This window comes from Salvelinus alpinus, chromosome 26 (genome assembly GCF_045679555.1).
Source record: "Salvelinus alpinus chromosome 26, SLU_Salpinus.1, whole genome shotgun sequence".
Classification (NCBI taxonomy): domain Eukaryota; kingdom Metazoa; phylum Chordata; class Actinopteri; order Salmoniformes; family Salmonidae; genus Salvelinus; species Salvelinus alpinus.
Genome location: NC_092111.1, coordinates 17,702,881 through 17,717,115, shown reverse-complemented (window position 1 = coordinate 17,717,115; position 14,235 = coordinate 17,702,881). Strand labels below are relative to the sequence as shown.

The window sequence follows — 14,235 nt, the reverse complement described above, 5'->3', positions numbered from 1 at the left end:
CATGGAAAAGATGGACGTCATCACAAACATGGACGAACCTACAGATTGGGTAAGCTCACTGGTTATTGTGATAAGAAAGAACGGTGATCTCAGGATATGTTTAGACCCGAGAGATCTCAAAAAAGCAATCAAGCGAGAGCATTTCAAGTTGCCAACCAGAGAAGAGATAATGTGGCAGTTTGCTGGAGCAAAGAGGTTCAGTAAGCTTGATGCCTCATCAGGATTCTGGCAAATGACGCTAGATGATGCAAGCTCAAGGCAATGCACATTCAACACACCGGAGGGCAGGTACAGATTTCGTTGTCTACCATATGGGATTCTCTCAGCGCCAGAGGCCTACCACAAGACAATCTATGAGCACATTCCAGAACTAGAGACCATGATGGACAATATCATCGTCTGGGGGTCCACAAAAGAAGAACATGACGTGAGAGTGAGACAAGTGCTGGACCTGACACGGAAGGTCAACCTGAAACTAAACATGGACAAATGCGAGTTTGGTGTGAAAACACATACCTTTGTGGGAGACGTACTTTCAGAGGATCGAGTCAAACCAAACCCGAGGAAAAACATCAGCCACCAACAATATGGAGTACCCGAAGAACAAGGACGACGTCAGACGCTTCACGGGCACGAAGCGTCTGAAAAGTTTTGCAAAATTCATACCTCAACTGTTAGCACAGTCCACACCACTCAGATGTCTTCTGGAACAGACAAACGGATATGGACTCATGAGCAGGAAAACTGCTTCAAAAACAACCTGAAGACAATCACAGAAGAGCCAGTGCTAAGGTTCTATGATTCCGAGAAAAGCACAAGGATTTCTGCAGACGCGTCACAGTTTGGCCTGGGAGCAGTTCTTCTGCAACAGCATGACGACACATGGCAACCCATTGCTTATGCGTCCAGAGCCTTGACAGGCGCAGAGACAAGGTATGCACAAATAGAGAAAGAACTACTGGCGAACATACGTTTGCAAAAGGTTTCACCAATAAGTCTACAGACAAGCCTTTGAAGTAGAAACTGACCACAAACCACTGGTGTCAATCATGTCTAAGCAACTGAATGATTGTCCAATGAGAATCCAGAGAATGTTGATCAGACTGCAAAAGTATGACGTGAAGATGATACACACACCGTGAAAGTGAAATGTCTGCCTCTGACACTCTTTCTCGAGTAGTTGACAAGAAAGAGAGCGCCGACACACATTAAATCAGATTCAGGCCTATGTCGATATGATCATAGCATCACTTCCTGTGTCTTCTGAGATAATGGAGCAGATCAAAAGAGAGAAAGCAGCTGACCAAACAATGACAGAGTTGAAAGAAACAACACTGATAGGATGGCCCACAGAAAAACAACTGTCCAAAGAGAATACAGGATTGCTGGATGTGCAGAGCAGAGCTCACCGTTGTGGATGACAGTGTTCAAAGGCAACAAAATTGTCATTCCCATGACACTACGCAAAGCAATGCTACAGAAAACACACAAGGGCTACTTGGCTGAGGTAAATTGCAAACAACTAGCATGAGAAGTAATGTACTGGCCAAGAATGAACCAGGAAATCAGCCAGACACCTGCTTCATGTGAACTGTGTTTGACCTACAGGCCAAAGCAGCAAGCAGAACCGCTAATGCCTCATCCAGGACCCAACCAACCCTACTACAAAGTTGGAGTTTACCTTTTTGACTGCAAAGGCAAAAAATACATTTTTGTTACCGACTACTACTCAAACTACCCTGAAGTAGCAACACTGCCAACTACCTCCAGCAAAGCTGTAATCACCTACCTGACATCAGTCTTCGCAAGACATGGGGTTGCGTCTGAACTGTACTCCGACAATGGCCCGCAGTTCTCAAGTTCCGAATTCCAATCATTCGCTAACGACTGGGGATTCAGACAACACCTCCAGCCCCAACTACCCAAGGTCCAACGGCTTAGCAGAGAGTTCAGTCAAAATTGGCAAAGGTCTGATGAAAAAGGCACACGATGGAAAGGAGGATTTCCTGAAAAGTCTAATGATCTACCGCAGCGCACTGCTGCAGAACAGACTTTCACCAGCGCAAATGTTGATGGGACGTTGCATCAGAACCAACCTACCCATCCATGAGGACTTGCTAACACCCAGAGATGCTCAAAGTCAAACTCTCAAAGGAAAAACAGAAAGACAAACAAAAACAGCAACACGACAACAGTGCAAGACACTTACCTGACACGACCAAAAAGGTAACAGAATTTCACATTTAATCACTTAATTCATAAACAAAAGTGACAGTAAAAACACTAAGTAATTGATATGTTTTTAGGATGGAAATGGTTGAAAAATGTATATATGCCTTAATTTCCCTGAAATAGAGAGACTCTTAGCATTTATTTGACACCAAATTTGAAATGCTTCTATGAACTTCACATGTTGGTGTTCATGGGTCTTTTTACATGGAAATGACCATATGAGAAATACATCAAAACACAAACATGTTGACGTAAAGAGCCATGCCGACTAATATCAACACTTATATTTAGTTTTGTAGAATTTTTTTAGCTTCTGTAAATGTAAGAAATATTTCCTTGTGCTTGTAATTCAATTATCAAAATCCCACTCATCTTTCAGATATTTTCTAATTTCTCACCCTCATGAGAGAGGTTAATGAAAGTTCACAAAATAAACAAGTAATGGTCGACCTACCAATTACTTGTAGTGATTTAACTGATTTCAATTTTGTTTATTAATTATTAAGTGATTAAAATTCAGAATAATAATACTATAATTTTAAAACATTAGTAACACCAACTGACATTTACTCCTGGAGGCACTGACCTGTTGCACCCTCTACAACCCTTGTGATTATTATTTGACCTTGCTGGTCATCTATGAACGTTTGAAGATCTTGAAGAACAATCTAGCATTAATGGCCATGTACTCTTATAATCTCCACCCAGCAGAGGACTGGCCACCCCTCAGAGTCTGGTTCCTTTCTAGGTTTCTACCTTTCTAGGGAGTTTTTCCTATCCACTGTGCTTCTACATCTGCATTGCTTGCTGTTTGGGGTTTTAGGCTGGGATCTGTATAGCACTTTGTGACATCTGCTGATGTAAAAAGGGCTTTATAAATAAATTAGATTGAGTAACAGAATTACTACAAGTGAATTGGCTACAATAGGAAATAATTGTCACAAACCACAGTTGGGTCACCTGCTACTGTCCTCCCTTCCACTGGCATACTTATGTTCAGCTCATAGCAGTTCTCTCTGTTGTCCTTTGGTAAAACCAAGAGTGTTAAGAGACTGGAGAATCTCACTCACTCACCTACCCATGAGCCACCCCCTCTCTTTCCATTTACTGTAACCAGCATCCTCACCCACTGAGCACCGGACATCCATGGACGTTGAAAAGCAGTTGAAATTTGGTCAGTCCACAGACGGAGTGGACCAAATCTGAACCTATCATAGACATTTATTTCACAAGTTTGGACAATACAGTACAATACAGTGAGCAGAGTACAGTCCAATACAGTAAAGAAAGAGTCAAGTAAAGTATACTCTGCTAGATGGTTCTGTACAGTGCAGTACACTACTCTGTTCTGCTGCGCTGTCCAAACTTGTGAAACATGACGTTTGGAGAATCTCATTCATATCCATAATTATGCATTTCTGTGTAGTACAGATCAGTGACCCGTGATGCATTTCCATAATTCCGTTACTGGGTGTAAATCCACTTCACTTACTGTAGTTCAATAACCAAAAACGATTTTTTTTCTATGTGTCATGTTAATTCAGAGCAGATGCCTCCCGAGTGGCACAGTGGTCTAAGACACTGCATTGCAGTACTAGCTGTGCCACTAGAGAACCTGGTTAGAGTCCAGGCTCTGTCGCAGCCGGCCACGACCGGGAGGACCCATGGAGCGGCGCAGAATTGGCCCAGCGTCGTCCGGGTTAGGGGAGGGTTTGGCTGGCAGGGATGTTCTTGTCCCATCGTGCTCTAGTGACTCCTGTGCGGGCCGGGAGCAATGCACACTGACACGGTTGCCAGGTGTACTGTGTTTCATCCGACACATTGGTGCGGCTGGCTTCCGGGTGAAGCAGGCATTATGTCAAGAAGCAGTGCGGCTTGGCTGGGTTGTATTTCAGGGGATGCACGGCTCTCGACCTTCGCCTCTCCCAAGTCCGTACGGGAGTTGCAGCGATGAGACAAGAGTGTAACTACCAATTGGATAACACGAAATTGGGGAGAAAAGGGGGTAAAAGTAAAATTCGGAGCAGATATCTAACAGAGTTCTTGGCAAACGTGGTCGCATTAAAACCTGAGGGAGATTTTACCAAAAATCTGTTACTAAAGTTTACATCAGCACAGCTCTTCCACTAAATTCTTTTTAATACATTTTTCTGTGGAAATTGTTAAAAGTAGTCCTTGTGCATAGAGTTGTATGGTTTGTTAAAAGTTGAAATTCCATTATTGTGGAATTGACCCAATGCAAAACAATAAAACCCAAATCTATGCTTTGCATGTATACCAGTGGTTGCAACAGGTGGCCCTTGTCGCAAAAATCTGCCAGCGAGTCATTTATTTCTGTCCCCCCAAAGTTGTTTGTTTGTGTATGTGTGTGTATGTATAAAAAAAGCCGACTTTGAATATGCCTTTGAGCATGGTGAAGTTATTAATTACACTTTGGATGGTGTATCAATACACCCAGTCACAACAAAGATACAGGCGTCCTTCCTAACTCAGTTCCCGGAGAGGAAGGCTGTGATAGGAGAAAAATGAGGATGGATCAACAACATTCTAGTTATTCCACAACACTAACCTAAAGGACAGGGTGAAAAGAAGGAAGTCTGTAGCAAAAAAAAATATTCCAAAACATGCATCCTGTTTGCAACAAGGCACTAAAGTAATACTGCAAAAAAAATTGCAAAGCAATTCACTGTGCTAATATTGGATTTGCCCCAAACATATTACTGAGTACCACTCTCCATATTTTGAGGCATAGTGGTGGCTGCATCATGTTAGGGGTACGATTGTAAAAAAAAAAAAAAAAAAAAAAAAATGTTATTTAACTAGGCAAGTCAGTTAAGACCAAATTCTTATTTACAATGACGTCCTACCCCAGCCAAACCCTCCCCTTACCCGGACGACGCTGGGCCAATTGTGCATCGACCTATGGGGCTCCCGATTACGGCCGGTTGTGATACAGCTCAGGATCGAACTCAGGTCTGTAGTGATGCCTTTAGCATTGCGATGCAGTGCCTTAGACAGCTGCGCCAGCCGGGCCCTGTTAAACTCCCCATTACTTAATGATTTTCAGGATAAAAAATAAAAAATAAACGGAATGAAGCCAAGGGGCAAAATCCTAGAGGAAAACCTGGTTATCTGCTTTCCACCAGACACTGGGAGATGAATTCACCTTTCAGCAGAACAATAACCTAAAACACAAGCCCAAATCTACACTGGAATTGTTTACCAAGACAGTGAATGCACCTGTGTGGCCGAGTTACAGATGACCTATATCTGCTTGAAAACAGTTGTCTAGCATTGATCAAGAACCAATTTGACAGAGCATGAAAATTTTTGAAAATAATAAAATGGGTTTACCCAGAAAGACTCTCCATCTATAATCACGGTCAAAGGTGATTCTAATTTGCATTGACTGAGAGGGTTGAATACTTATCTATGGAGATAGTTTAATTTTTAATGATTTTCTTTTTACAAAAGGTTAGAATTTTTCTTCCTCTTTGACATTGAGTATTTTGTGTATAACATTTACAAAAAAATTACATTTTAATCCCACTTTGTAACACAGCAAAATGTGGGGAAAGGGTTGTGAATACATTCTGAAGGCACTGTATGAAATTGTTATTTTGGTCAATTTGCAGTGTACAAATTATTATAATTATGTTCCGGCCCCCACGACATTTCACTCTGACAAAAATCATCCCACAGCTGAATCCATTTGCCTACCCCTGATACATACCATGAGCGCCAGCTATTTCAATTCTGTATTTATAATGCAATTTGACTCAATTTGCATTGTGGCAAAGATTTTTATTAAAAGTTACAACTCACAAGTTGAACCTTAACCCTATGCAGCAATTATCAGCTTGAGCTACATTAGAAGTGGTCATGCCAGAGTTGGTCTAAAGAGGAGGCCAGACTAAGGCCGCTTCCACAATGGCTCCCTATTCCCTATAGGGGCCTGGTCAAAAGTAGTGAATTATATGGTGAATAAGGTGACATTTCAGAGACAAACTAAAGCTACACCACTGCAGAACAAGGGAGGCCAGACAAAGCTCCACCCCTGCAGCTCTCTGACCCAGAGCTAATGTGAGTGACCAGCAGGCTCCACATGACTGGACAGCTACAATCACACCCACACATTGTCTCAGGCAGGGAGCCTGAATACAGGCATGCTTTACACTACTCCTTTCCCCTCTGTTCTCATACTCATGCTGTATCTTCCAAAGCTCACAAACTAACAGTTATACACTAGAATAGACTGTTCCAGAGTTCAACTGTCTCTGCTCTATACGTCTACAGGACAATCCTAATACTGTTCCCCCTCCGTAACCAGCTTACTAGTCGAGGCCACAGCTTCCCCATCTCTGCACTTTATTAATCATGATTTTGCAAACAGACGTGGCTCCAGTAACAGGATTAGTAAATTATACAAAGAAATTATTCCAATCTCCCTGGATCTCCCCGTTTAACAGGAAACTACTGTATAACAGCAGGTGGAGAAAGATCCTTAACCCGCGCTTCCTCAGTCTGATGTTGATTGTCCTACAACCTCATAACTCACTGAACAACGGAGAGCACAGGCAGGATGGGTGAAAGCCAGATGCAATGATGCATGTGGCTACTGACTGATCCCTCTAAACTAACGACAGGCCTGGTTACCAGTCAGAGAGAGAGACAACCTTGTAAAAGCAGCAGCAAAGTCTCCACACTCACACGGGGGGGGGGGGGGGGGTTGGGGAAAGGTAGGGGGTGGGGTGGTGAGTTCAAATTAAACCAGGAGGAAGTGGGCCCTTTGCAGAGCTCTTCCAGGTTCAGTTCCCCCCTGGACTCAGATTAGTCATTACCCAGAGATCTGAGGGTCTTAGTGGGTCCCGGGCAGAGGGGAGAAGTGCACCTGTGCAGCAGCACATCAAATGGGTCCTTGTCATGGCAGTGGACCATGGAGGTGATCTAGTGACCACCCTACCCTGGCCCCAGGGGCCTCATCTGACTTTATGTCTCTACTCTGATTGGCTGGGTCCGAGGTCATGTGGTGGGAGAGAGAAGACTATAAATTGACAGACAGTGAGGGGTTCTGGGCTTTGGAACTCCATTGTCAGGGACATTTACCTGCTCTGTTCAGTCTTATATACCCATTCCAGAGTTTCACTCAGAGGGGTGTTTTGCATAAAGAATTTCCTTTCCAGCTTTCTCGCAAAACATAGAGAGGGACAATGTTTAAGTCTGTTGCTGTTATGAGCAGTATTGTTGTCTCTGTGAGGTTAGGGTCTAGTTAAGTGCTTGTTCAGTCAGTCTGCGGGTCCAGACGACCCATCCTGCCTTAGAATAGGATCAGTGTGATCAGAGTGACAGAGTCGTGACGCTGAGTCAAACTAATGTCTCTGTGTGAGGCCCTGAGAGATGGCAGTAGTTCTAACTACTGACCGTCTCTGACAGAGGCCAGGATTGTTCTCAGGGTGGTCAGGAGATGCTTGGACAGCGTGACTGACGGGAAACCTGTGGTGCTTGTAGGTTGGTACTACCCAGCGCTACTCATCACAGGGGATTTTTACTCCCAGATACACAGGCAGGAATAGGCCTCAGTATGACTAGACGTTAGAACAATGGCCTCCAGTAAGGTTCAATACACAGCTCCAGAATGCTGACTCATCTCCAAAGTAACTACAGTGTGAATTCCTGTAAATAGTACTCATGCTTACACCATGAGTTCCAATGCAATAAGTTCACCTTAACCTGCTGTACACATATGAATACTTCACTATCATTACTTAACTCGTCAACAACAAAAAAACACCTGAAAACTCTTTGTTAGGAGAGGCATTGTATAATCTTCCTTCCTACTGGAGCGGCATCCTTTCAACAGACAAATCCTTTGTGTCAGCAATGTGCCACGATAACACCCCACTTTGTTCAGCCTCTTGTATTACAATCATTGGGAGTATGGTCATAACACGAACTGTAGCAGTTCGTAGCGGGACAGTACACCAGGAAACACAACACAGCCAATGTCGTGAACATTCCACATGAAAGGTGATGGATGCATTTGTATGCTGGGGCCGGCTGCAGTCGGCTCCCCATGCCTGGTCCCATGCCTGGTCCCATGCCTGGTATACAGGGGAAGAGGCCTCCGCAGGCCTTGTGTATATGGGGGAGGGATGCCGGCTGCCATTCAGTGTTTAGGAGCGGTGCCTTTGGATGAGCGGCGCTCAGTTCAGCCCTACATAGTGAGGAGCATCTCATTCAAGCAGGGCTTTTGTTCTCAGTAATGTCTGGCATGAAAGAAGACGTTCCCATCGACCTCCTTTCTATTGGCTGCTTTCGCCTGCAAGCATTTCCCTTTTAGTTAGCACACAGGACTGACCCATCACACACACATGGAGGACCAGCAGTACAGGACAGTAACCCCCCCAGTGTGAGGGAAACAAAAGGATCCTGACCGCTAGGTGAGAAAACAGACCCTAATCATTACATAACCAATGACTACGTAGAAGAAAACGATTGTTTCTGATAGAGCAAACTGCAACACCATATATTAGTCTAGCTCATCCTCACCTTGTCTCTGTATGAAGACCCGGAGCAGCGGGTGGGCCGTAGACACCGCCTTGCAGAAGTTGTCGTCATTGTTGATTGGCAGCAGGTCTCCGTGGATGTCAGCGTAGCCAATCATGACCTCCATGTTGGAGATGCGGTGAACGTGCATGATGAGCTTATAGAACTCCTCGAACTTCCCCGGTTTGAAACGGTCCACGGAGAAGCGCCTGAACTCTGCTCCGTACTGCAGGGACAAGACAGAGGGATGAGTTAGCAAGACAGCTGCTTGGTGACAGAGCACGGCACTGAACACAATTTGAGCCGACCTTATACTTGAATCTCGATCAATATCGACCTGGCCTATAAACGTATAGTAAGACATAAGAGACCTCAGTGGAACAGAGTCCTAAAACACTAAGTAATCACAGTGTCACAACTGTTTCACATTGTTCTCTAATCCACCACCAAGGTTAGACGATGCTCAGCCAAAACAGAATCGGCAGACAGACACAATATTCCTTCAGGACGTCTAAAGAAGATGATTTCTCTTAACCACAATAAAACTATTTACACAACGTAACGCTCAAAACAAGCCACGACACAGGTAAAGAATAGAGCCGTAATTGCTATGTCCATGTCTTCCATTTATCCTACTGAAGCATGGGGGAAGTGGAGGTTTAGGCTTGACCCAAATGCACCCTTTTCCCTAAATACACAGTGAGCTCCAAAAGTTTTGGGACAGTGACAATTGTTTTTTTGGGGGGGCTCTGTACTCCAGAACTTTGGATTTGAAATGATACAATGACCATGAGGTTAATTAGCTTTATTTTGAGAGTATTTTCATCCATATCGGGTGAACCGTTTAGAAACTACAGCCCTTTTTGTACATAGTCCCAACATTTTAGGGGACCAAAATTATTGGAACAAATTCACTTGTGTGTATTAAAGTAGTCAAAAGTTTAGTATTTGGTCCCGTATTCCTTGATCGCAATGATTACATCAAGCTTGTGACTCTACTGTACAAACTCGTTGGATGCATTTGCTGTTTATTTTGGTTGTGCTTCAGTTTATTTTGTGTCCAATAGAAATTAATAGTAAATAGTGTCATTTTGGAGTCACTTTTATTGTAAATAAGCATAGAATGTTTCTAAACACTTCTACGTTAACGTGGATGCCACCTATGTACAAAAAAAGTGCTTTATTTCTAAACGGTTCACCTGATACAGATGAAAATACCCCTCAAACTAAAGCTGACAGTCTGCACTTTAACCTCATAGTCATTGTATTATTTCAAATCAAAAGAGCTGGAGTACAGAGCCAAAACAACATTAACATTGTCACGGTCCCAATACTTTTGGAGCTCACTGTAGTCCAGTACTGTTGATCAAGGACCCTGGTCAAAAGTAGTGCACTATATAGGGAGTAGGGTGCGATTTGGGAAGGCGCCTGAGACAAAGGAACAATGCAGGTGAATGAGTCAGCAGTAAACAAGCCTATCTGGATGAGATGACGCCAACAGACTAAACAGTTCGGGTCAGAACAACATTATATGGGGGTGGACAAACTGACTGAGCATGCACACACACACCAAGGTTTGCTCAAACAGGATGCCCAGAGGCGTGATTGTCTGTACTGGCATGTCTGTGTGTGTGTGAGAGAGAGAGAGAGACAGAGAGAGAGACTGGACCACCATGGAGAGCAGCTGGGGTGACCCAGGGGTCACAGCTCTGGTCATGTAACTGACATAGCCATTAGAATCTCTATCACTGTATGCGTGGGCACTGGGCCTGCATAACACAAGCTAGGCTTTGTCTCTGACAATAGCAGTCACATTACAACAGTAGTGACTTGTGGATGGTGGCGCACTGTGCTGCACTATGCTATGGTGCGGTAATTATCTGCTCAGAGAGGAAGGCCGGATGACAGTCTGTCCTAGAGGAAGGCCTAGGTTAGACTGCTGGGAGGTTTGTGTTAGACTGGGCCTGTCATGCAGTTTGTCATTACAACGTGAAATATCGTCTGAATATGTTGGCGAGGCAGTGTGATGCCAGGTGTGTTATCCAACTCATACTGATGCCAAACACAACATGAATAAACACACACACACACCAAAATAAATCATCAAATGAAACCTACATTTAGCAATAAGTTTGTGACAGACTGTTCTCCCTCTGCTAGTGGGCTAATGCGGTCTTGTGAAAACCACTGAGTCATGATATGATTTTATGATTAAAAAACCCGAAATAAAATAGATTCAAAAACAGAATCCTAAAAGTGCTAGATATGTTAGCTGTTGAAAAGTAGAGGTCAGTGTATTTTTTTCAGTGTCAGTATGTTACCGTGTCATCCGTGTGACTGAGCTGTTAAACCAGCCTGTGTTTAAAACATGAACACAGCCTAAAGGGAATCAGCCAGCTACAAGTCTGGACAAGATCATGAGCTAAATTTGAATCAGAACCTGAAAATAATACATCACACTAACAAAGAGTACCTCCTCCTCTTTCACAGGAGAATGTTAACGGGTCCAGACAGGTACAGACTGACAGGCTGAGCTGCTCAAGCAGTAGGCCGACACACTGACTGACATGGATGGAGGCTAGACTAAGTTGCTAATGGCTTCTCTGTCTTGTCACGTTTCTTCCCCGTGTGACAATCTAAACTACCCAGCCGACCTACGGACAGTTTTGTATGGAGATGCAAATTCCAGTGGTTGAGAGATGAACCATGATGCGTGAGGGAGGGAGAGGGTGAGGTAGATACTGTCGGGTGAGTGAAGACATGCTACAGTACCATCTAAAGACATCTCTACAGAGAACACCTGGCGCTGAGACAAACCAGCCCGTTGCAACACAGCTCATCTTTGAGAAGCCACGTTGTTCTAGTCTGGTGTTATCAGAACAACTCCTGAGAACAGGTTTTCCTCCTGGGTCAGTGAAAAACAGGAACTAAACTCCTTTATGACATCACTAAAAGACTGATACAGATTCACTCCCTCAGTGGGGAGAGATGGTGCCTGATTGAGGTCACACTCCAACAGGCCTGAATAGAGTGGTGATGGTGAGTTAGGTTGTTGTGTCACTAGAGGATGACACTGGTTGACTCACTACAACAGCCAATTAGTTCTGTGATGACACGTTTAGTCCTGCCCTACCTAGCCCAACCCAATATGGCTCTTGATGACAAGTTTCCTCTCCACCTGTCAGAGGTTCTTTTAAACACACAAACAAAACTTTAAACTGCTTGCTCCTTAAGGGGTTCCCAGGAGAGATAAGCCAGAAGGGGGCCCTAACCCTCTGATAGGGCTCCTGAAATAAGACCTCCTTTCACCACAGACAGAGAGACAGACAATGGGTCAGCAGCATTCCAGCCCCGGTATGAATTAGTGAGACTGAATATTAACTCTGAATTAGAGCTGAATACTCACTCAGCCCTCTGAAACAATAGAGGGGATCAGCTCTGCGGCGGGCAGGCATGGTGCCATGATGCACTTCACCAACGAGAGCCTTGAGCCGTCAAAACACTGCCAGCCACAATACTACACAAAGATTATACAACCTGCCTAAGAAGTGTACAGGCTGTGAAATCCACCTGAGGATGAAGTAAACATCAGCACCAGCTCCATCCTAAACCTTGTACGAGAGGAGGAAAGAGAGGAATGATGGAGGAACATAACCTGAGCAACAGATATCATAGTAGTAGAAGAATATACTATCAGTGCAATATATTGACATGTCAGAATGGAGGAAGGACACGACATGGGCCAGTAGTGAAGAGATCTAGTCGTCTGAACTGATCTATTCCACTAATGGTTTCAACGGCACATTTTCGTCTTATCACCCACCAGTCTGTTGGTTGGTAGGCAACTGGCACACACTCCAGACTTGGAGTGATGTTTACAGTGTGAGGGGAGGAGGTAGATTCACACACACACACACACACGAGAGAGAGTCAGACACCCAGCAGGTCAAGAGCTGCTTGTCCTAATAACTAAAATACAACATGTCTCGGTATCTAGCCCACATCGACAGACGATTACATTTTAGTTTTGCAACAATGAGAGAGCATATTTGTGTTAAAATAACTAAATAGATCGGTGTTAGGTCTATTGGAATGTAATTTGGTTGAGAAAGCTCGGCTATAATCTTGTAAAGTCAGTCGGGGTATTGTTGTGTTGAAATCAACACGCTGTCAGTGTCAACTCTGTTAGTAGCAAAAAAATCAAGTGTAGTTGCAACAAATGTTGCAAAAAATAACCAGATCTCGACCGCTACTCTTGCGAATTACCAGGAGACTTTCTTTAGAATAATTAACACATTTAATCGACCCTTCCTCAATGCAAAACCAGTTTTTCTAGAACATCTGCCATGGCATCAGGATTCGCATGAATAGTCCCAAACTTCACCGGGTTTTCCACTAGAAATTTGAAAAAGTTGCTTTGTGAAAAACACAGTAGTTTACAACCAATTCATCAACTAACCAACTGTGGCTTAATTGTTGAGAGTTTGTGAGTTTTCCCATTGCATGTGGCAGGTCAAAACTAGACAAGTAGCAGTACGGTCTACTACCTCTTCCACCACAGCCGAGTCTATTTAGCCAGAAACCCCATTCCAGAGCATGTGAAGTAGCTAAGGCTAACTATTTAGCCTACTTCAAAGAAAATTGTCATGATGGTGTCTAAATGTGTTCCATCGATAGGCTAGTCGGCTTACCTTGCTTTTCACTTCAACCGCGATGCAATCAAAATATTGCAGGGAAGATTGAGATTTATTAAAACTCCGATTCATTTTTGCGGTTCCAGTAAAAGTTCACGCGCTCGCCCACAGAAAAGGGGCTGTTCGGGTCTATGTCCAGTCGCTAAATCCCTTAAATCCCACGTCGTTTAGACAGCAAAGTTTAGTTATCTGACTTCCTCGGTTTGTGCTGCGGTCCGCGACGCATTGGAGAAACTTCAGTGGGGAAATAAAACGAAGACAACAAATCGGTGCCTCTGACTTGGGGGAGTGAGTTCGCAGATGACATCATCGAGCTCCTGTATGAACGTTTTCAGCTTTCAACCCTCCCAAAACACTCGTCCTCCAAGACGCCAGGGGACGCGATGCCATGGCCAATATACCACGACTAACGACTGTTCTTGCGGAGTGCCTGAATACAGCCCTTAGCCGTGGTATATTGGCAATATACCACAAACCCCCGAGGTGTCGTATTGCTATTATAAACTGGTTACCAAAGTAATTAGAGCAGCAAAAATACATGATTTGTCATACCTGTGGTATATGGTCTGATATACCACGGCTGTCACCCAATCAGCATTCAGGGCTCGAACCACCCAGTTTATAATGCTTAGGACCCAAACTACCTGGTTTATAATAAGCATTATTTTTGTTTTATAATAAGCATTATAAACTGTGTGGTTCGAGCCCTGAATGCTGATTGGGTGACAGCCATGGTATACCAGACCGTATACCACGCGTATGA

The 14,235-nt window shown here is 43.9% G+C and overlaps 1 protein-coding gene across 1 annotated transcript in view; it reads right to left on the bottom strand.

The window, feature by feature from the left end:
• LOC139554856 (partitioning defective 6 homolog gamma-like) overlaps positions 1–13,788 on the bottom strand; it is a 41,701-nt gene extending 27,913 nt beyond the window's left edge. The window contains exons 1-2 of the mRNA XM_071368062.1: positions 13,470–13,788; positions 8,782–9,004 (exon numbers count right to left, since the gene is read on the bottom strand). Of these exons, the coding sequence (XP_071224163.1) occupies positions 8,782–9,004; positions 13,470–13,544 (298 nt within the window). The 5' untranslated portion in view covers positions 13,545–13,788. The remainder of the gene's footprint in view (positions 1–8,781; positions 9,005–13,469) is intronic.
• Between the last annotated feature and the right edge of the window lie 447 nt (positions 13,789–14,235).